The following is a 21,792-nucleotide window of genomic DNA, read 5'->3' as shown; positions in this document are numbered from 1 at the left end:
TTGTGTTTTTCATTTTCCCCTTCTTCAGCTCACTCCATTTTCATAGTAAAATCTGGTAGAAAGATTTTCCAGAACACCTTCCTGTTCTGACCATACTTTCTCTCCCCATTTCAGTGAGGCTGAACTGGAGGAGGTGTTGACTTTTTATACCCAAAAAAACAAGTCTGCAAGTGTCTTCCTGGGGACTCACTCAAAAAGTTCTAAAAACAACAACACTTTTTCTGATAGCGGGGCAAAGGGTGGTAAGTATATTGGTTAATTAATGAAAAATAAGAAGAACAAGTGAAAAAATGAGATGTGCAAAGGGGAACCAAAAATAATATGTTGCCTAAGTACAAATAGACTCCAAGGTGGTAAAATTTTGCAGTGTGTGGGTAGGGGATGAGGAGGCCTTATATTTTTGTCCTAAAAGTGTAAGAGGGACATGGTCTAATTTTTCTTTTCATGAAAATTAACATCAGAGAGCTGTTTTCAAGACAAGCTAATAATACCTAACATTTAGTGAGCGCTCATATTACTGTCTACTGGACATGATCTTATTTTTTTACTTCCAGAAACCATATGGAGTTGGTGCTATTATAAAACTTCTCTACAGATGAGGGAACAGAGCTGAAAGAGACAGAGTAACTTGCTCAAGGGTGCCCTGCACCATACAGTGGAACAGGAATCTGAACTTTAGTCTGCCTGACTCAAAGCTTGTGCTCTTAGTTAGTCTCTGTTCTTCTGCCTCTCCTAATGATTATTTCTCACTCCTGTTAAATTTTTGGTTCCTCCAGCTCATCACCATTTGCATTTGGGCTAGGAGAACTCTTTGTTGTGTGGGACTATTCCATACCTGGTGGGATGTCTAATATCCGTAGTCCCAAGCCCTAAATGCCACCATCTTCCTTCAGTCATTGTGATAACCCAATGTTCTTACGCATTTCAAAAATTTCTCACTGCTGGGGAACTCCATGACTGGGGATTTGGAATTGATGTGGACCAAACTATCTAGTTCATGTCATATGATCAAAAATAGCAGCAATACTCAGTTATAAACAAAGCTTGTGCTTCAAGTGTAAGATTCATTTAAAATCTAGACGGAAGCATAAGACATAGATAATCAACATACTAATTTTGTAGTATGCTAACCCCTAGATTCAAAGCTGTAGATTTCTCTGCTACTCTTAAGGCTATCATAGTCTAATGTGGAAAGAGCTGGGAAAATTGGTCGTTTAAAATGTAGAGTGAGTTTTCCCAAGGAAACGGTGTTACTTTTTTAAAAACTGATTAGCTTCAGAGGTTAGTCTACAAAAGCCTATTTAGCTCACTGTATACTTAAAGTATTGTATTAGTAGAAATACTTCTGAGTCCAGCCCTCTTCTTTGAGCTTTCCTAACTTATCTAAGTTCTAAAGCTAGTTTGTTTATCCATTCATTCATTCCTTCTACATATTTTTAATGAACACCTATCATGTGTCAGACATTGTGATAGTTGCTAGAGATACAGGGACCAGGACTGTCACAGTTCTTGACTTTATAATATTTATTGTCCGCTGGATGAAGTTGGGTGAGTAAATACAGGAAGAAGGTTGGTAGGATCTCTGAAAAGATCCTCTAACAGTGTTGGGAAAGGGAGGCTGAGGAGTTTTTATAATGAGGTTGGGGTAGGGAAAAGTGTGCTAGGCAGGTGAAGTCCTAGCTTGGCATTCAGGTAGTAACTTCTCCCCTGGTAGTAATGGGGAAGCCCTAGCAGCATGTACTTGCAGCACCTGTTTGTACAGATGCGTCCTCAGAAATTCTGGGGTTCATGTGTTAAGGACTACCTTTACATAATCATGTCTATACCTAGCAGTACCAATCAAGAATAACTAGAGGGTCAGTAGGAAGGCCTCAATCAAGGGAACGACAGTATGACATTTGATAGTATCTGGACTCGTTTCAAACATGAGCAAACAAATGTGTGACAGTATTACCAGTGCTGGTGGTGATGGACAGAAGAGAATTCATATGTCCTTATTCTTTCATTCTGAAAGATGATCTGTCAAATGGCCTGTCTTAAGTTTTTATATGAACGTGCCCCTTGAGAAAGAGTTTTGGAATATTTCTCTAAGTATATGATTAGCTCTGGCTGTTCTGTTTCAAAATTCTGTAGTAGAAAAAAAACCTAATTTATTACGGTGGAAATTTATTTTATTAGAGTGATTTTGTTATTGAATATACTGATCAATCTATCTAATAAGCAAACTCACTCAGCTTATTCAAGTAAAACCAAGGAGATTAAGATACAGAGCTGTTGTAGTATCCAGGTATCATGCCAACAAATATTGGGGCTGTTCTTTCTATCTCTTGGCAGTTGCCTGGTCCATATATATTATGACTTCTTCGCTCCACTGTGTACCACCGGCCAGTTTGGTCTCTTAGCTCCCCAAGTCTGAATTCTTGACAGAGGCATCTTACTGCCCTTACTCATTTTCTTTCCCATGCATGTCCTAGCTTGTTGACAGTCCATGGATGGCTGCCCTGGGTTTTGGTATCTTTTCCTGATTCAGTCACCTGGAGCTGGGGTTGGGGCTAGTTGGGAATCATTTGGTTGGTGTCCCACTCAACAGGGCTGTGGGCGTAGCCATCCTTGGAAAAGTGTGGTGAGAAATGCAGTGGTTCCTAGCATTGATTACTAGTTGTGTTATATTTTGGAAACAAAATTATGTGTAGAGCAATGCTCTAGCATTTGATTAGTAACAGAGCCTAAGCTCAGGATTTATTTCTTATTTCAGATCACCCTGAAACGATGGAAGAAGTGAAAATAAAGCAGCCCAAGCAGCAACAAGCAACAGAAATTCACTCTGATAAATTATCTCGTGAGTGACTTCAAACCTACATAGATTTGCTGCTCTCTGATAAATCTCTAAATGAAAAAAAGTCATCAGATATTAAATGATTTTCGGGCATGTGACATTACTCCAAAAAGCTCCTTTTCTTTGTTTTTCCTTTTCCCTTAGAATTTCCTTTTATCTACTGATAGCCTATTATCCTTCCAAGGAATTTCTCACTTTTTTAATGTTTAAAATTCTGAGCACTTTTTTTTCCTAGAAGGGTGAAAAATCAGAGGGAGAGGAGTTAGCTGTCATTACCAGACACTTTGTCCTGATGCCCTAACATTTGTAGCACCTGCTCTGGTTGATGGAGGTAGTCCCAACACCAGCTTTCAGAAGGGACTAAAAATAAACTTTCCATTGCCACATTGTCTCAGTGGGCAGTATTCATTCAGTTCATGATGAATCTCATTCAAGTTTGTATTTTTCATTATGTCTGTTTCATGCTAAGATTATTTTGATGTTTAAAACTGTTTGCTTCATGTTTACATATAGAATTTACATTAATTTTTCCTAAAATGATCTGGTTTTGTTTGTTTGTTTTTGTTTTAATAGGATTTACCACTTCAGCAGAAAAAGAGGCTAAATTAGTCTATACCAGTTCTTCCTCTACTTCTTTCTCTGGCCCTGCTGCTACTCTTCTGCAGAAAATTCCCAACACCCATTTGTCATCTGTTATTACCACCTCTGACCTCTCACCAGGGCCAGGCCACCATTCTTCTTTATCTCAGATTCCTCCAGCTATCCCCAGCATGCCTCACCAGCCAGCAATTTTACTGAGCACGGTCCCTGACAGTGCTTCTCCCTCCATCCATCCTGGGACACAGAACGTACTGAGCCCCGCTGGCCTGCTGCGCTGTCGATCAGGCAGTTACACCATTGGCCCCTTTTCCTCTTTCCAAAGTGCTGCGCACATCTATAGCCAGAAACTGTCTCGTCCCTCTTCAGCAAAGGCAGGTGAGTGAGAGAATGAAAGGCGCTCCACAGTGTCAGCTTCTCCCCAGCCCCAGTTATAAAAGAATGCCGTCTCTTCCCTTTACCTTTTCTTTTGAAAGGTAAAGGGACACAGGGTGCATAATTCTGATGTGACTAAGGAAGAGTCTTGCATTTTTGGTCCAGGGGCACTCATTCACTGATAAGAAAATAAAACAACTTCTTTTAGGTGCTGGGGATAAAGAAATGAGTAAGACAAGGCTTCTATTTACTGGGAGCTTACAGCATGGTCAAGACATAATTGTGATATTTGTCTTTTTACTGTTGAGTTGTAAGTGTTCTTTATATATTCTGGGTACAAGTCCCTTGCCAGATACATGATTTAGAAGTATTTTCTCTCATTCTGTTGAGTGTGTTTTTCCTAAGAATTTTATAGTTTAGGTCTTTTATCCATTTTGATATAATTTTTGTATATGGTGTGGCATAAAGATCTTAACATCTCTTCTTTTGCGTGTGGTTATTCAGTTGTCCCAGCACCTTTTGTTTGAAAGACTGTTATTTTCCTGTTGAATTGTCTTGGCACTCTTGTCAAAAATCATTTAATCTTAAATGTAAGGGTTTGCTTCTGGAGTCTCAATTCTATTCCACTGATCTGTATATCTGCCCTTATGCGAGTACCACATTGTCTTCATTACTATAGCATTGGAGTAAGTTTTGAAATCACCAAGGGTGATTTTTCCATCTTTGTTCTTCTTTTTCATATTGTTTAGGCTATTCTGGATCCCTTGCATTTTCGTATGAACTTTAGGATGAGCTTGTCAATTTTTGCAAAAATAGTCGGATGGGATTTTGATAGGGATTGTGTTGAATTTGTAGATTACCGAGTGTCTTAACATTGGTCAGATTTTTAAACACCTGAGTAATATCCACGTTAAGGTGAGTTACAGTTAAGCTATGTTTTATAAATAGCCAATCTATATGTCTTAATCATTGTCTGATTTCAAATGAAATGGATATTGTAATATGGAGCTTGAATCAGAGATATGAAAGGGTCTACTTTAATAAGTCATCATATGAATACGTATGTATATGTGTATTCGTGCTAATTCTGAGTGATTATTCTTATGATTTAATCTTCTAAAATCAATAATAATTATGTTCTGGTTTAAATATTTTCTCCCATGTGAGAGAAATTCAGTAAGGTCAGTGTCTCCAGTACCTTGTTGTTGTCATCAAAACTTCTTTTTTAAGCCTTCCTTTTTTTCATACCTTTCGCAGAGGAGGATAAGGAACGGAAGAAGCTAGTCAGTTCAAAAATATTTCCTAATTTCCGTTGTGATTTCTTTCCTGACCCATGGGTTGTTTATAAGTATATTGTTTAATCTTCACATAGTTGGCATTCTCTATCTTTTGTGATTGCTTTTTAGCTTATTTCCACTGTGGTCAAAGAACATATTCTGAATGGCTTAAACAGTAGTAGACAACAATATATAAATAACAATATACAGTTGACAACAATATACTTGACAACAATAATATCCTGTAAGTGATTGGAGTCAAATTTTTCTGTGGTGATTGAATAGTCTGGGATGAGATTAAGATGTTATTTTGAATTTAGACTTTTTCAAGATAAATATACAGTATCATGTTTCAAAGGTCACCACTGAAAAAATTAAAATATGGAAATTTAAACATATGGGAAAAAGAAAAATGGATTGGGTCTGGGGAAACACCCACATAGGAGCACACTAGCGTGAAGCTTAGAAAATGCAAGGAATGGAAACTTAAAAGATGGTAAACCAAGTCCTAATATATCAAGAATCAAATAAATATAAATGGGCTGAACTTGTTAGAAAAGTGTCCGATTGAATTTTTTAAAAATCTAACTGTATGTTGTTTACCAGTGAGAGACATATGTAAAGATAAGGACGTGGAATGGTTGAAAGTAAAAGGATGAAGAAAGAAATACCATGTAAATACCAACCAGAATAATGGTGGTGCTAATATATGCTAACTTTATTTAGTATATATTAGCTTATGTTAGGCTTTAAGAGAGAAAATTTTCTTAACAGATACAGAAAGTAATTACATAAAACAGAAAGTTTAGTTCAGCAGAAAGATAAAACAGTTCTAAGTGCAGCTAACAAAATAACCTCCAAATAAATAAAACAAAAATTGATACAACTAATGAGGAATCTACAAATCCACTGTCTTAGTGGGAGATTTCCACATATTTCTGTCTATTATTAGTAGATACACAGATTTTGTAAATCAGAAAAGATAAAGAGAATTTGAACAAGATGATAACTTTATCTATTGCTCATTCATAATACTCTGTACCCAATAATTAGAGAAAACACCTTCTCAAGAACACATGATACGTTTATAATAAACAGTCATGTCCTACCTCATAAGACAACAGATTTCAAAGAGTTGGTATCATACAGCCACATTCTCTGTCCACACTGCAATTAAATTGAATGTCGACAGCAACGATACATAACAAATCCTTATGTATTTCAAAATTTAAAAGAGTTCAGAGAAGAGATCATAAAAGAAATAAATGTAAAACTATTAGAATTGAAAGACAATGGAAAAACTTCATGTTCAGATGTGTGGAGAGCAATGAAAAACAGTATTTGGAGGGAAATTTACTGCCTTAAATACTTATATTTGAAAAGAAGAAAGGCTAAAAATTAATGTGCTAAATATCTGATTTCAGAGTTATAAAAACAGCAATATTATAAATCTAAATAAAGGAGAAAGAGAGATAAGAGTAAAGATAAAAATCAAAGACGAGTAAAAATTACAGAATTCAAAAATAAAGTATAGTAGAGAAAATATCAGAGCCAAAAATTCTTTGAAAAGCCTAAGAAGGTGGACAGACCTCTGGTGAGACTGATCAGGAAAAGAGAGAAGATATGGATAAATAATATAAGGAATGAAAAGCAGACAGAAGATACAAATGTAGCGTAGGTGACAAAAATATTAGAATATTGTTAACCACTTTATTCCAATAAAATTGAAAACCTATGCAAAGTGGATTACGCCTACAAAAGTAAGTAAAATTGGTTCAAGAAGATGAAGAGGGACTTCCCTGGTGGTCCAGTGGTTAAGACGCTGCGTTCCCCATGCAGGGGGTCCGGGTTCGATCCCTGGTCAGGGAACTAGATCCCGCACGCATGCCGCAACTAAGATCCTGCATGCCGCAGCTAAAAAGATCTCGCACACGGCAACGAAGATCCCACGTGCCCCAACTAAGACCTGGCTCAGCCAAATACATTTTCTTTTTTGAGAAAAGAAAAAAATTTATTAAAAAGAAAAAAGATGAAGAAAGCCTGAATGGTCCTGTAACTATTAAAATAAGTTATACAGTAGTTAAAAAAATCTCACAAAGAAAACTTGAGGCCCAGATAGTTTTATAGATGAGTTTTGACAATCTTTCAAGGGAAAGATAATTCCAATCTTAAACTCTTCTAGAGCATGGAAAAAGAGACAACAGTAATAACTCTGTGCAGCTAGTTTAATCTTGACAACAAAACCAATTAAGGACAGTATTAGAGAGGGAAATTATAGATCAGCTTCATTTATGAGGACAGTGCAAAAATTCTAATCAAAATATGAGCCAGCCACATCTAGCAACATATGAGAGCGATTAGATCCCATGAACAAGTTTATCCAAGGAATACAGAAGGGGTTTAACAGTAGAAAATCTATAAATGTCGTTTGTCACATCAGCAGATTAAAGGAGAAAAACTGTATTTATTCTCTTAGTAGATGCAGAAAAAGAATTCGGTAAAATTCTGTACCCATTCATGATAATAGCTCTCAGCATACTAGGAAGAGAAGGAAACCCTCTTTATTGAAAAAGGGTGTCTGCCAAAATCTCACAAGAGATATCAGTGTAAATGGGGAAATGTCGAAAGCATTCCTTCTAAGGTTAAGAGCAAGGAGAGGATGCCCACTGACATTTCTTCTATTCAGTGTTTTACTGGAGGTCAAGAGCCAGTATAATAAAATAAGAAAAAGAAATTAAAAGCATAAGGATCAAAAGGGAGGAAATAAAATTTATTTATTTGCAGATAATACATTATCTGCATAGAAAACTGAAAATAAGCTACAGATACACTTGTGGCATTAAGTGCATTCACATGGTTGTACAACCACATCACCAAGAGAACAACATGCATAAAAATGATAAGCTATCTAGGGATAAATTTAGGAAAGACTTTTATAAGGAAATTTTATAAGACTTTGTTTAGAGACAGAGAAAACCTAAATAAATGAATAAATAGAATGTGCATGGATAGGAAGACTTAATATCATAAATGTTTCAGTTCTCATCAAATTGATCTCTGGATTCAATACAGGTTCCAACCAAAATCTCAAGTTTTGTTGTTGTACTTGACAAGCCAATTCTAAAATGATAATGGATAGGCAAAAGACCAAGGATAGTGAGAACTTACTGAAGAAGAAAAAAGGGTGGAGGAGTATCTTATTAAGAATATAAAGATATGATCATTAAGAAAATATAGTATCTGAAAAGGTACAAAGTGACCAGTGGAGCAGAATAGAAAGTTGGAAGCAATCATACAGATAGATGAAAGTTTGATATATGACAGATGGCATTGCAGATAGTGGAAGAGGATGCATTTCTCAATAAATGGTGCTGGGATAATTGGTTATCCATACAGGAAGAAAAGTGAAATTAGATCTCTGCCTCATACTATCCATATAATCACTTTCAGGTGCAAAACTTTAAACTTCTAGAATGGAATAAGGGAGACCATCTTTAACACCTTATTGTAGGAAATGAAAGTAAAAACATAAGCAAGATTCCTTCAGTAAGAAAAAGACAACCCAATAGTGGTATCAGAAAAGAGGTAACATGTGCTCAACATCATTATTAATCAGATGAATATAAATGAAGACTGCAGTGAGATTTTACACCCTCTTAAAAGAGGGAAGAATTAAGATACTTGACAGTACTAAGTGTTGGAGGGGATGTGGATCAGCAGGAGCACTTATATTTTGTGGTAATGTATCACATACATTTGAAAATTCACATAAATTTGAAAATTGTTATCACATACATTTGAAAATTCACATAAATTTGAAAATTCACATAAATTTGAAAATTGTTATCACATACATTTGAAAATTCACATACATTTGAAAATTCACATAAATTTGAAAATTGTTTGTATCACATACATTTGAAAATTCATACTCTGTGACTCAACTCCTAGCCGTATACACAAGAGAAATTCTTTCACATGTGCACCAGGACACGTATGCAAGAGTGTTCACAACTGCATTGTTTATAATAGCGACAAGCTTGAAATAGCCAAAATAGTCATTAATGAGGGAATAGAAAAATAAGTTGTAATGTATTTCCAAAATGGAATACCAAGCAGCGGATAAAGTTAATCAATTTCAGCTATACTTAGAAAGGATGAATCTCGGAAGAATGGTACTGAGTAACAAAAGCAAGTCCCAGGAAATTACTACAGTAGATACCATTTTTATAGAGCTCAAAACCAAACAAAATTAACTGCATTTTGTTTAAGTGTGCATACACAAACACACAGAAACAAAGAATAAAACTATATTTTTTAAAAAAGAAGTGGGTGAATGATAAGGGAAGATTAAGGATGAGGAGGAACACATGGGTTGATAATGTTAATGTGACTCTTGAGTTGGGTAGTCAGTTCATTATAATATGTTTCATAACTTCTACATCAATTATAAATAGTATTTGGTATGTGTCAAATAACATAATAAACATGAAAAAAATATAGATTTTTTTTTTAAAGTAGTGTCACCAAATTGTATATACAGAATGATCGTGGTTATATAAGCATTAATAAGACAGAAAGGAAACACATTAAAATGTTTCCACTTTTCTGGGTTTTTAATATTTTTTCAATGGGTTGTGTGACTTTTATCATAGAAAAAAACATTAACCTTGATTTTATATTAAGTAATTTCATTGTGCCAGAATTTCAGTGCTCGGAAATAATAGAATTCTGTGATATTATAGTTGAAAGAAGAAAATTGAAATCTGAAAGGAACATCAATTGAAATTTTATGATATAGGATTTTTGCTGTTTTTCCAAATATACTCAGTTTTACTTTTGTCCTTTCCTTTTTGAGCTCTGTAAGAAGGATTGTGGATGATCTGACAGTGTGTGCCGTAAACTACTGACAAGTACAGTCGCATAACAAGGAAAACAAGAACTATAATGAGTTTCAAGGCTACGCATTTTTTATTCATTAATTCTAGGATCAATTATTCCCCACTACATACGATGAAAATTCGTTTTTTGTGACGGATTCATAGTATGCGAAAACACAGTAATAAATGCTTATAACAATTTGGTGGTAGGAAGAGTTTCTAGAGTATGGTAAGGATTTAATTTTACTTCTGTGAGCATCTGAGGATAGTTTACTGTTCCTTATGTTGTCAGAGATCCCTAGGAGTCAGTAAAGTATCTGTTGGCTGAGATTTTGCTGTCATCATCCTAAGTGTTTCAGGGCTTTTTTCCTAAGTGGATGAAAACTTTTCTTTTTTAGCAGGTTCATGCCATCCAAACAAGCAGCATTCAGGAGTAGCCAAAACACAGAAGGAGGGAGAAGATGGTTCCTCATACAGCAGACGGTACAACCCAAGTACAGTTACGGCTGAACTTCAGCGGCTAGCTGAGAAGCAGGCAGCAAGGCAGTATTCTCCATCCACTCACATCAGTCTCCTCACCCAGCAGGTATGGATAGTTTGGGGTGTCAAACAGTTCTTTGGATCAGTGGATAGGGTTAACTACAGGGTACTCTGTCCTTCCCTGTCTTTACTAATGCCCATATGCTGATGCTTGTTGAATGAATATTAGTTGGTTTCAAGCTAAAGAATAAAAGCATTCCTTCAGCTTTAAAGAAAGGGTTTCTGTTACAGGTATTGCAAACTTAAGTGTGCTGCTAGCTATGATGTACTTACTTCATGGATAAATAGACTTGAATGTTCAGCTGTAAATGCACTTTTAAAGGATCTTTAAAAATAACTTATTTCTCTGGTAAAATTTTCCAGTGAGTTCTAGTCTTATAAATCTTTTTACCAGAATGCCATAACATTACCTATTACTTTTTTTTTTTTTTTTTTTAACTTTACTGCCTTTCATCTCATGATGTCAGGATCTTTTCTGGGCACTGATTAATGAATTATTTCAATACACCCTCATCCAACACATATCATTCTCACCATTTTACAGATGGGGGAAACTGGGGCTGAAACGAGTGATGCGGTCAAGGTCATCCGGCAAGCTTGATGGATACCAGGATTTTGACTTTGTTGTATATATACTGACAAGCTTACAACACAGTGAAGTTAGATGAAACTTTTAAGAACTGTGGGATTCTTTTTGCCCTTCTTGATGATTATCCCCATGGTATTTAACTGGAAGTAGAAGCCATGTTTTTTTCTGTTTCCTTAATGCAAACTGCATCAAAGTCCTCCAAAGGAATTATTCTGATTTAACTCCACAGTTATATTTTGCTATATCTTCGTGGTGTCATATCCCTTAACTGGTGGCAACTCTCTAGTGATAATCGAGTCTAGGAAAAAGTGAAGCTGTAGATGACTTCAAGTGCATGTTAAAAGTAGGCAACATACTGCTCCCTGGTGGTGCCCTACTTTTCTGTGTAAAATTCTGGACCACAATTCAAAGTAAGCCTTAGCTTTACTTCAGCCTCATCCCAGAGTGTGAGGTTGTAATTAATTTTCTTTTTCAAATCCCTGATAGTTTGAAGGGAGTAGATAAGGAAGCCTAATGTGAATTAGGAAGTGAAGAATCTTATATGGGCAGTGTTGAGACTTGAAGGGAGTTAAGAGTTAGATTTTAGTGACAGAATGATGGGAAAAGGAAATGGCCATGGTAGAAAGGGAAGGAATTGTGAAATGTGAAGTGGCTATGAGGAAGGGAGAGGGCCAACGATTTGCTACACTTTTTTCAGTGGATCACTGACTAGAGTATATGTTCCAGTTTTTAACGAGCAGCTAGAAGCACCAAGACATTAAGAAATTTTCTTTGCAATTGTAGTAAAAAACATAGCCAATGTTAGTGTTTATGTATTTTCACCTCCTATCGTTCGGTAGACAGCAAAGCTTGCCAAAATGAAAGGATCCTGATCCTTTGGGAATCCAAGGTGATTGTATCCTTATTGGAAGGTCATTCCCCTTCAGTCTGTCTCATCTAAGAAGAATTTCAGTGCCAGTGAATTAAAATTCCATCAGACTTCTCTTCATAGGGATCTGAACTCGCCATTAGATGTCAGTCTTAACTTTTAGAGCCTTGGTAATAAATAGGGTGGTTAATCCTTGGTGCAATACTGAGGGAGGGACTGTAGTATGTAATAAGCAGGCTGCAGTAGTGGGAAAAGGGCTGGATTAGCCATGTAAAGACCTGCCTTCTTCTACCACTTACTAGCTGTGTGATCTTGGGCAATTCACTCAACTTCCGTTAACCTCAGGGCCTCTATTTGTTGATGAGGAAAATACAACAGGGTCATGAGGATAGTATGCAAAAACCTTTCTATAAAGTCTGAATGCCATATATTGATACTTGGAAAAGATTGCTATTTCAACCGTAAAAGGCTTTCAATAATAAATTGTTTCTAATTTGATTTGAAGTCAGTTTTTGGATAAAATATTGTGTTACCAAAATGAATGTTGTTATTGAATAGCTCAAGTATGTGTTACTTGTGTTATTTCCCCTTGGAGAATGTAGTTCCTTAATTTGGAATTTGGGAAATTCTTCTATTGTTCTTTTTCTGGTAAATAATAACATGTTATAATGGCTTAATAAGGGCCCTGGGACATCTGTTTACTGGCCATTTCCTTTTACTCCTAGCTGTGTTTGAAAGAAAGTGCCTTGGTTCCTTACTCACTGAGGCAAGTGATAAGGTGTCTGTAGTCCTGGTGAGAGGCAGGCATCCAGACAGAACGTGCTGAAAGCTCTGCTTTCCTCTCTGGACTTGGAGTGTGAAACCTTCATCTCAGCTCCACCAGAAATAACTCTGTGTCCAGTAGTCACTTGAAATGTTTTTTATTTCCTCTTACCTGTGATTATTTCCTTATTTTCAATTCCTGTTTTGCGTTTGTGTTTTCTTTGTTTTCATATATCCAATAGGGTTAATGAAGATTTTCTTTCCCCCTTCTCTTTATTTGATAGGATATATTTATTCATTCTGATGTTTTATTTGTTTGTTAATTGGTTATTTTCTTGTTTTATCTTTGCTAACTTCCTTCCTTCTGTTTTCCCTAGCCTTATTTTGTTATTTCCTTCCAATTTCTTGAGTTGGGTACTTCATTTATTTTCACTCATGTCTTTTTTATTATATTTAAAGCTATGGATTTTCCTCTGAGTATTGCTTTCATTATATGCCATAAACCCTGATATATCTTTACATTCCTTTTCTGGGCAAGGTGTTAAGAGACCTTCCACTAAATAAGGTATGCTGATTTTAAATTATTTGTGCTATTTTGGAAGATGAGTATAAAAAGCCTGAAATTTGGGACTTCCCTGGTGATCCAGCGGTTGGGACTCTGCACTTCCACCACAGGGGGCACAGGTTTGATCCCTGGTCGCGGGGAACTAAGATCCCGCATGCCACACAGCATAGCCAAAAAAAAAAATGAAATTTGAGGGAATTTCTGAAAAAGCACTTTATTTTGTCTATGATTTCAACCTCTTGCTCATTAAAGCTTTTAGTGGAATTCTCCATAGAACTTTTTATTCAAATGTATTCTTCTAATTTGTTCATTCAAAAACATTTTATTACGCTCTTGAGAGTGTTCCAGGCCTTGGTACTAAGCCACAGGGATGATATAAGACATAGACCTCAGTGTGAAATAACTCACAATCTGGTAAGGGTGACAGCCACATAAACACATGATAGTACTAGCATGGCATCTGCAGAGATGTTTCTAGGGAATAACAAAACCACCAAAGGGTATCTAACCCAGCCTGTGGGTGGGAATGGGAAGGCCAGAGCAGCCTTCTTGAAAGAGATTACACCTACACTGAATCTTAAGGGTAGGCTGGTGGGTGGCAGAAGAAGTGTAGGGCAGGCTCCAAAATAAGCTAGCATGTGCGTGTGTGGGGAAGCAGAAAGCTGGTGGTTAGTGGTGTTGGAGGATAGGGAGCAGCTGGGATGGAAGCTGGAGGAGAAGACAAGGGCTGATTCAAGGAGAGCTTTGAATGCCCTGTGAAGGAATTTGCTCTTTATCTCATAGATGACCCAGGAGCCACAGAGACAAATGGGCCTTGCCTTTTAGCTGCATCACTTAGGTAGCTGTGAGGAGGATGGATTGCAGGATGAAGCAATGCCATCCCCTCTTCCTCCCTGCTCACTGTTGAAGATGCTGAGAAACAGTGAATTAGCCAAAAGAAAAGAAGCAAAGTACTCTGGCAACCCCAAAATTTGATAATTAAGCTTTGAGTTACCCTGAATTTCCATTAGAGGCTAGATTCTTTTGAATTTGTATGGCTGAAAACAGAACCTCATTTATCTTGCAATTGCTTTTACTCTTTCTGCTATGATGTAACTTTATTTATAGACTAGAACATAGGAGAATATTGAAATTTCCCTGCCACACGAAGTGGCCACCGTGGCCACTTTGGAAGTGTTTGCGTATGCTGGAAATACAGAGACACGTGTTCTTAACATATGATTATTCAACAAATACCTAACAAGTCTGAGCAGAGAGCAGGTCAAATTTAGTTCTTTCCCTTGGCACGTGAGAAGCTGGTTACCTCTGGGGACTGGAATCCTTTGGGAATCATACATCCCTGAAAGCAGGGTTTTCTAGAAGCGTCTTTCTCTTGTGGGGGAGAGTGCTATGGTAGCTGAGGTGGGCTGGCGTAGAGCTTGAGTGTGAGGGCTTACTATCTCTGCCTCATCCAGTGCCGGGAGAGGCGGGCTTTAGAACTGTAGCCCTCTGCACGCACGGATGTAGCCCTTTGTGGTCACTGCTGTCAGCGAACAGGAGAATGTGGCGAGGTAACCCAGCTCTGCGGTGAGGAGAGGGAGAGGAGAGGGAGCGCTGGCCTGTCTGTGCGGGCCAGCGTGAGATTGCAGGACCCAGCTATCATTAGGAGCAGCGCCAGCTCTTGCAGCCTGGGAGTTTAATCAAAGGAATAACAGCAGACCACCCAGGCGAGGGCTCCGATGCCTGCGCATGTGCTGTGTCAGGCTCTGTTCCCCGGCCAGCCGGTGCCCGGGATGTGGCCAGGCCTCCTGGAAATGTGCTGACAGATACATAGGAGGGAGGAGATGCTTTTTGCTTCTCACATTTTTCATTGAGAGGGCGAGTAGGAAAGAAAACCATTCAATTTCTTTCCACTTTTGCTCCTTACCCTGATACTTTTCTGCCTAGTCCTAGAGGAGGGCATATATTGAGGTAGAGAATGTTTGCTTACACTGCTTACTCATTCACTCTCACTCATTCCTATACAAAGGAATTCTTTTATCATTTCTTCTGCTTCAGCAGTTACCACTGTGATCATGCTTATTTCGTCAGGGTCCACGGTGGACCTGAGTCAATCTCAGTTTCAGAAATATCAGTTTGAAGTTGAAACTGGCAGAGAGGAAGCTAAAGTTTTTGAAATGGTTACAGTTCTCTAGGACTGGAGCCAGTGGCCCCCAGTTTATCACAAGCTTGGGCATTTGGCACTGGGAAACTCTCTTCCTGCCTCCTCAGTGTATCTGGACACATTTGAACTACTGTACATTTGTGTTCTGATTTTGTAGTTTTTTTCCCCAAGTCTAGCTTCTTTGGTTCTGTATTTTCCTGGGTTGAAAAATTGTACTTCTTTGTATTATATACATTACTTTTTCCCATGTCTAGAAACAGAAAAGGGTAAATGGAAAAAGCAGAAGCTCTTGAGTCATCGAGACCTTGGACAAGTTATTTAACTTCCCTGTGCCTTGATTTTCTTCTCTGTCAAGTGGGGTAATTTTAGCATCCAGATGAATTCTCCTGCATCTCTGTGCCTCCCTGCTCTAGGTTCTAGCTCCAATTGATCCTATCTAATTCCCTAGCTCTTCTATGTCTTTTGAGGCTTAAACCCCCAGTTTTCCTTAGGCCCTTGGCCTACTGATGGTCTCTTATTCTAAAATAACCTTTCTTTTCTCTTACTGTATCGACCAACTCTCTCTCAAAGTCACTGATGACCTTGGAATTGCCAACTTCAGTCACCTATTTTTAATCCTTACTCTCTTTTTTAGCACATGACACTATTATTGACTGCCTCCTACCTGAAAACTTCCCTTAGCTTCTCCAGCCTTCAGTAAGTCCTCTGAGAGCTCATCCTCTACTTCTCCCCTGAAAAACTAGATACCAGTTTCAACATTTTTAAAAAGCCACTGGTATAAAGACCTGAAATATAGAAACTGACAACAGCAGAGTCTCTCTGATTAAAGAAGGGGGTTGATGCCTGGGCATCTGTTTCTCGCTGCTCTTCATAGGTATCTTCCAACATGCCTCTGAATTCCAGAGCTCAACCGAACTTCTTTCCTCTCTATAGTCTCCCCTTGGGTAAATTTTCTCTTCCCATAGCTTCATCTAGTGCTGTTCTGCAGATTTCTCCCAAATATGCATCTTTAGTTGGAACCTGTTTGCTGAGTGTCATGTCCAAATTTCCAACTGCCTGCTAGACATTCCCATCTGACTGTATTACAAGGATCCAAAATATTCAACATATCTTAGACATGCTTTGAAAATATTCAAAAAATATTCAACATATCTAAAACCTATTTGTTCTTCTTCCCTTTTCCCCCCTATATTAGTGACACTGCAGTTTTCCTAGGGAGTTAGGTATGGAGCCTTTGATTTCTCATCATCTCTCTTTGCTTCCTCATTCTCTCTAGGTCCAGGCAGTTGCCAGTTCTTAGTGATTCTGACTCTATAATGTCTCTGATATATATCTTCTCTGTTTCACTTTCACATCTACTGTCCTGCTTAAGGACTTAATTATCTCTTGACTGGACAGCTACAGTTACCTCCCAGTCTGTGCTCTAAAGGAATCTTTCTAAATCACAAGTCTGATAATGATACTCCTGGGCTCAGGAATCTCGAAGGGGCTTCCTGTTATCTTCAAGGTGAAGCCCCAGCTATTGAATATTGTTCAAAGCCTTTGTGTGGAATCTGGCTCCAGGCTATTTCTCCAGCCTCTCTCCTTCCCATCACATATGTTTTTGTGCAGCTCACCCAGAATTTCTCTTAGTCTCCATGCTTAGTTTGAGCTATCTTCTCATGGGAAATGTTCCCCAGTCACCATATCTAACTGTTTGCATTTGTCCAGGCTCAACAAAGGTGCCACTTCACTTGTACACATGCTATTTTACTCGCCATACAGCTGTCTGTGTCTGTCCAGATAGCTGTCTCCTTTAATGGACAGTGAGCTCTTTGGAGGCAGTGTCCTTTGCTGCCTCAGAACCTGACTCACGGGTAGTACTCAGTAAATGTGCTGATTCTACGGGACTGTAAGGTACTTGATTAAAGATGGGGAGGTGACCGTGTCCATTTTTTTCACCAGTTTTTTCCAGCGTGGTATATAGTGTGTATTCAACACACATTTTTTAAAATAAATAAGTGAAAGAAGAACCCCCTTCTGCCCTAGCCAGAAGTCATCTTTCCATTGTCTGTGTCCCTTTGGCCCTTCATTAGTCACTCTCTATAATAAATCTGTTATTGTTATTTTATGTCTCTTCTTTCCCGTTGAGTTATAAACTATGCGATGGCTGTTCTTTCTAACCCATCACCCAACACAGCAACCTTGCACTTGGTAGGCACTTATCACATGCTTGCTGAATTGAAAAGAATTTCTCTTCTGTGTTATGTTGGTTTTTATATTCTTTTAAAAAACTATTCCTCTTCCTTTTTTTTTTTTTGCTGACAATACTACACCTGCCCTTCATAATAAAGCAGCTGACATTAGTTGAATGTCTGCTTTGTACTGGGCACTGTGCTAAAGCCTTTATATGCATTATCTCTTTAACCTTATGAAGTAGATACTTAATTCTTTTTACAGGTGAAGAAAATAGCTGAAAGGATAAGTGACTCTGCTAAGGTCACATAAATGGCAAGTAACTGCACCAGGACTCAAACCCAAGTCTCTTTGACTTCACACTCTTTCCATCAGTGTTTTTCTGTCTCTTCCTGTTTGAAACAGGACTCTCACCTCTCATCAGACTACAGTGATGGAGCTTAACACTGCTGTAGAGTTGTAGCCAAGCCAGCAGATTATTTTGCAGTGAAGTCAACTTCAACACCGCGCGCAGCCTTCTTAATCCCCGGTGTTGCAGTGGGAATGGATCTATTTATCGTGGTGGTGGCAGCCCCTATCGACTCAAAAACTGAATGTATAAATTGGAAGCGCTAGAAAGGGATGTGGCCATCTTGTAAGGTTTTCCAAGAATATCTTCGGCAGTTCTTGATCCGGCACTCTTTGTAGATTTTGGAACACCAAGTGTCTGTATGTGTATGTATGTTATGTAAATGACACCGTTTAAGAGAGCGGGAAGGTACGACGAGAACTTACTGCTAATGTAGCAGAACTACAGACATTCCTTGCTTTTCCTAACTCCTTAAAAAAATGTGATTAATGTTATAACTCTTATCTCCTGGTGACTGGAGTATAAATTTCTTGAGGTTCATTTTTATCAGTATCCAAGAATTTATAAAGGAGTTGAAGCTGCCTTCAAACATGTTGGTTGTTGTGACTGTTGATTTAATACCTGCTCAGGAAGTGCCCTTGGAAGAATGGTTAAAAAGTAGCTGTTTAAGGATGATTCTTTTCATGTTCTTGATTGAATATATTCTCTAATATTTATCCAGTGATGAAAATCGTGTAATAAGTACATATCTGGCACTTTGGGTTTTCATTTTCTTTTTTCTTGAGTGAAAGAGGTCTTGGTCCACTGGTGTTTTTTCTTCAAGGATTGCCTTTTGTTCCAGCAACACATGGTAGAAACAAGTCAGGCAGGACTAGCCACTGCATTTCCCTGTTCCACATCATTCAGGGCCCCATGGTCAGGGGAATGAAAGTTCCACGACAGACTCAGTGGATCCCATCATATTCTGATGAGCCTTCATATATGAATGACACGGAGAACGTTGTTCTCAAGATGATATTGGTGTAGTTCTGAGTACAGTATGAATACAGATTTAGAAAAATGTATCTTCACATCAATGATATGAAGTTATTTTTAAACTTTTTTGGAGTCAGAGATCCCTTTGAGAATTGAATGAAGGCTATAATTCTTCTCCTGAAAAAAATATGCACCCACACTTAGAGATGTGCATTAATTTCAGAGGGTTCATAGACACTCCCTCCTCCTCCAACTTGACTCCCTCTAGATGCCCTATGGGCCCATGGTCTCGAAGTTAAGAACTTCTGAAAACTTTTAGGTAGCATATGGTCATTAATATCAGTAATTAGGCCAAAAACGATCGCTCCAAATTTGTGATTATCTTTGCTTAACACCTTCTTTGTATATTTCAGTGATACCCCTCTTCTAGGCCATAATCTCCATGAAGGCAAGGATTTTTGTAATTTAAAAAAATTGTTCTCAATTCTCAAAAGAATGCCACAGAATGTCTGATAAATATTTGTTAGATTAATGAAATAATCTTGTGAAACCCCATCTGTAGACCTCATCAGACAAGATTTATTTAAGGTTTTATGAACCACGCTATAATGAGGAGAGTGAGCTATGCCAAGATTGTTAGCTGCACTGGGAATGCTATACCACTGATTTGCTCATGTGTTAAGCGGTTACTAAGTCTTTAATGTTGAATTTCCATCTCCATTTTGATAAATAAGATACATGAAATTTGCAAACTGCCTTAGTGAACCTGAGGTTCCTTAAGCGAATCTCAAAAAGGGTGTTAGCCCTTTGCAGTTTCAGTGCCAAGAAGAAACAGATATAGTATATTCATTGTGTAGACAAGGAACAAAATCTGTACGTCTAAACTATTATTTCACTCATTTGAGAACTTTGCCCCAAACTTCCAAGACCAGGCAGAAATCATCTCTAAAATTATGCAGGGCGATATAGCAAGAACAACACTTATCACTCAGTCTAGTCACTGATTATTTCATTTCCCCTTATTCCAAAGCAGTTCCTCCCTTGTGGTATTTGTAAAAAGAGGTAATTTGGAACCTTTAATTTCCTTGCTAACCTTCCAGTGACATGAATCACTTCTCTACTCACTGGTGAAACTAGCTACTAGCTGGAGAATGAAGTGTGTGTGTGTGTGTGTGTGTGTGTTTGGGACTAGATGAGACCCACTTCATTTATATAAATGCTTTTGTGCCTACTGGGTAAACTCTAGGGGTACAACGGAATAAGATACAGTCCCTATCCTAAAGGAGCATGTAATTTGTGGGGCAAGGTAGGCGAATAAACCTGTAATTATAATACAGTGCAAAACATGGCATGAAGCTTTTCAACTCTACCTTTATGTTCTTGAAGCAGTATAATGGCAAGGATCCTTTACAGCTGAGGGAGCTCTTTTGTGAAAAATAAATCTAACATTGGGAAGTAAAGCACAAGGTGGTAGCAACAAGATTTCAGGATACCGCTGTGCTGAAGTGGTGTGAAAGACCTTCCTAGGGCTAATGATGAAACACCAATTAAGCCTCTGATTTTTGAATTTCCAGGTTGGGAATAATTCCTTCCCCTCCTGGCATAGCTGTAACTATATTTGCTGCTTGTGTTTTCCCAAGCAGCAATGATACACCTTCGTACTGTGTTAAGAAAGGTAAAAGTCATGTGAAAATCCATAAGCCCCAGTCAGAGAAGGGTTTTTGCCACTACATTTGTAGACATACCGTATCTGTAGAAATGCAGAGTCCTGGGTTCTGCTGTGAGTGGAGAGTATCTTGTCCTTGAGGGACTGATAGCACACGCATACACAGAGGTAGATGCTGGTTAGTGCTGCTCTGGCAGAGGACTCGGTATCACAGTGGATACCGGCATCTTACTGTTTTCATTAACCCGTGTTGTCTTTTCAGATATCTACTAAAACCTCACCATCCTTAAATGTCAGTTTGTTTGGTTGTGTTGTTCCATGGTGGATCTAGAAGTTACTGCACATGTGGTCGTTAAACACTGGTTGAGAGAGAACGGTGGCTGGAATCCAGATTCTATAGCCACTAACTTGAGGGTCAGGAGAAGATGCCCAAAGAGGATCCTCCAGGACAAAGCTTCTCTTAATTACTATAAGATTTTTGGCCCCAAACTCGTGAGTGGAATTCCTAGCTTTGATGACATGGGCTAGATGATCCAATGTCTTCTTTTGCTGCCAGGCCTCAAGCCTAGACTGAAGCCATCTAGTCAGCCTCCTGGGCACTTCCCCGCCCCAGGCCCACCCACCAGTCTTGATCCTCAAACCATTTTACTGTTGAAGAGAGGCATGGAAACATAAATCTAAGGAAAGATGCATTTTCCCATGAGGCCCTAGAATAAAGCTGGCCTCAGATGCCCGCTCTTTGGTCTTGTCTTCCCTTCTTTTTTTTTTCTTTTTTTTTCTTTTTTTGCAGTACGTGGGCCTCTCACTGCTGTGGCCTCTCCCGCCACGGAGCACAGGCTCCAGATGCTCAGGCTCACGGGCCCAGCTGCTCCGCGGCACGTGGGATCCTCCCGGACCGGGCCACGAACCTGCGTCCCCTGCATCGGCAGGCGGACTCTCAACCACTGGGCCACCTGGGAAGCCCTGGCCTTCCCTTCTTAAATGGCAGGCAGTGCCATCTTGCCTTGCCAGCCGCTTGGGAAGATGTAATACAAAAGAGGGCTGATCCAAAAAGAAAACATGAAGAGTGAACACATGCACTTGAGAGCTTTTATCATCGTACTACAAACGCAGTTCTCCAGTTCAAAAGCCCAGCACTCTTCTTCAGCCTCGGGGGAAACGAGGAGAGACCATCAGGAGTGTGTCCTGCGTCCCA

General features: G+C 38.6%; 1 protein-coding gene across 20 annotated transcripts in view; it reads left to right on the top strand.

Annotated features, from left to right (window-relative positions):
- TTLL5 (tubulin tyrosine ligase like 5) overlaps positions 1-21,792 on the top strand; it is a 318,155-nt gene that overhangs the window by 125,407 nt on the left and 170,956 nt on the right. For 8 of the 20 annotated variants that reach the window (XM_067028041.1, XM_067028049.1, XM_067028037.1 and 5 more), the window contains 4 exons: positions 115-242; positions 2,756-2,839; positions 3,410-3,811; positions 10,364-10,551. In XM_067028041.1, coding sequence (XP_066884142.1) covers positions 115-242; positions 2,756-2,839; positions 3,410-3,811; positions 10,364-10,551 — 802 coding nt within the window. The remainder of the gene's footprint in view (positions 1-114; positions 243-2,755; positions 2,840-3,409; positions 3,812-10,363; positions 10,552-21,792) is intronic. The other 12 variants (XM_067028048.1, XM_067028044.1, XM_067028045.1 and 9 more) reach the window with 3 other exon arrangements.

The sequence above is a fragment of the Kogia breviceps genome, chromosome 3 (assembly GCF_026419965.1).
Source record: "Kogia breviceps isolate mKogBre1 chromosome 3, mKogBre1 haplotype 1, whole genome shotgun sequence".
In the NCBI taxonomy this organism is placed as follows: Eukaryota; Metazoa; Chordata; class Mammalia; order Artiodactyla; family Physeteridae; genus Kogia; species Kogia breviceps.
This window is presented reverse-complemented; position numbering and strand designations above follow the sequence as displayed.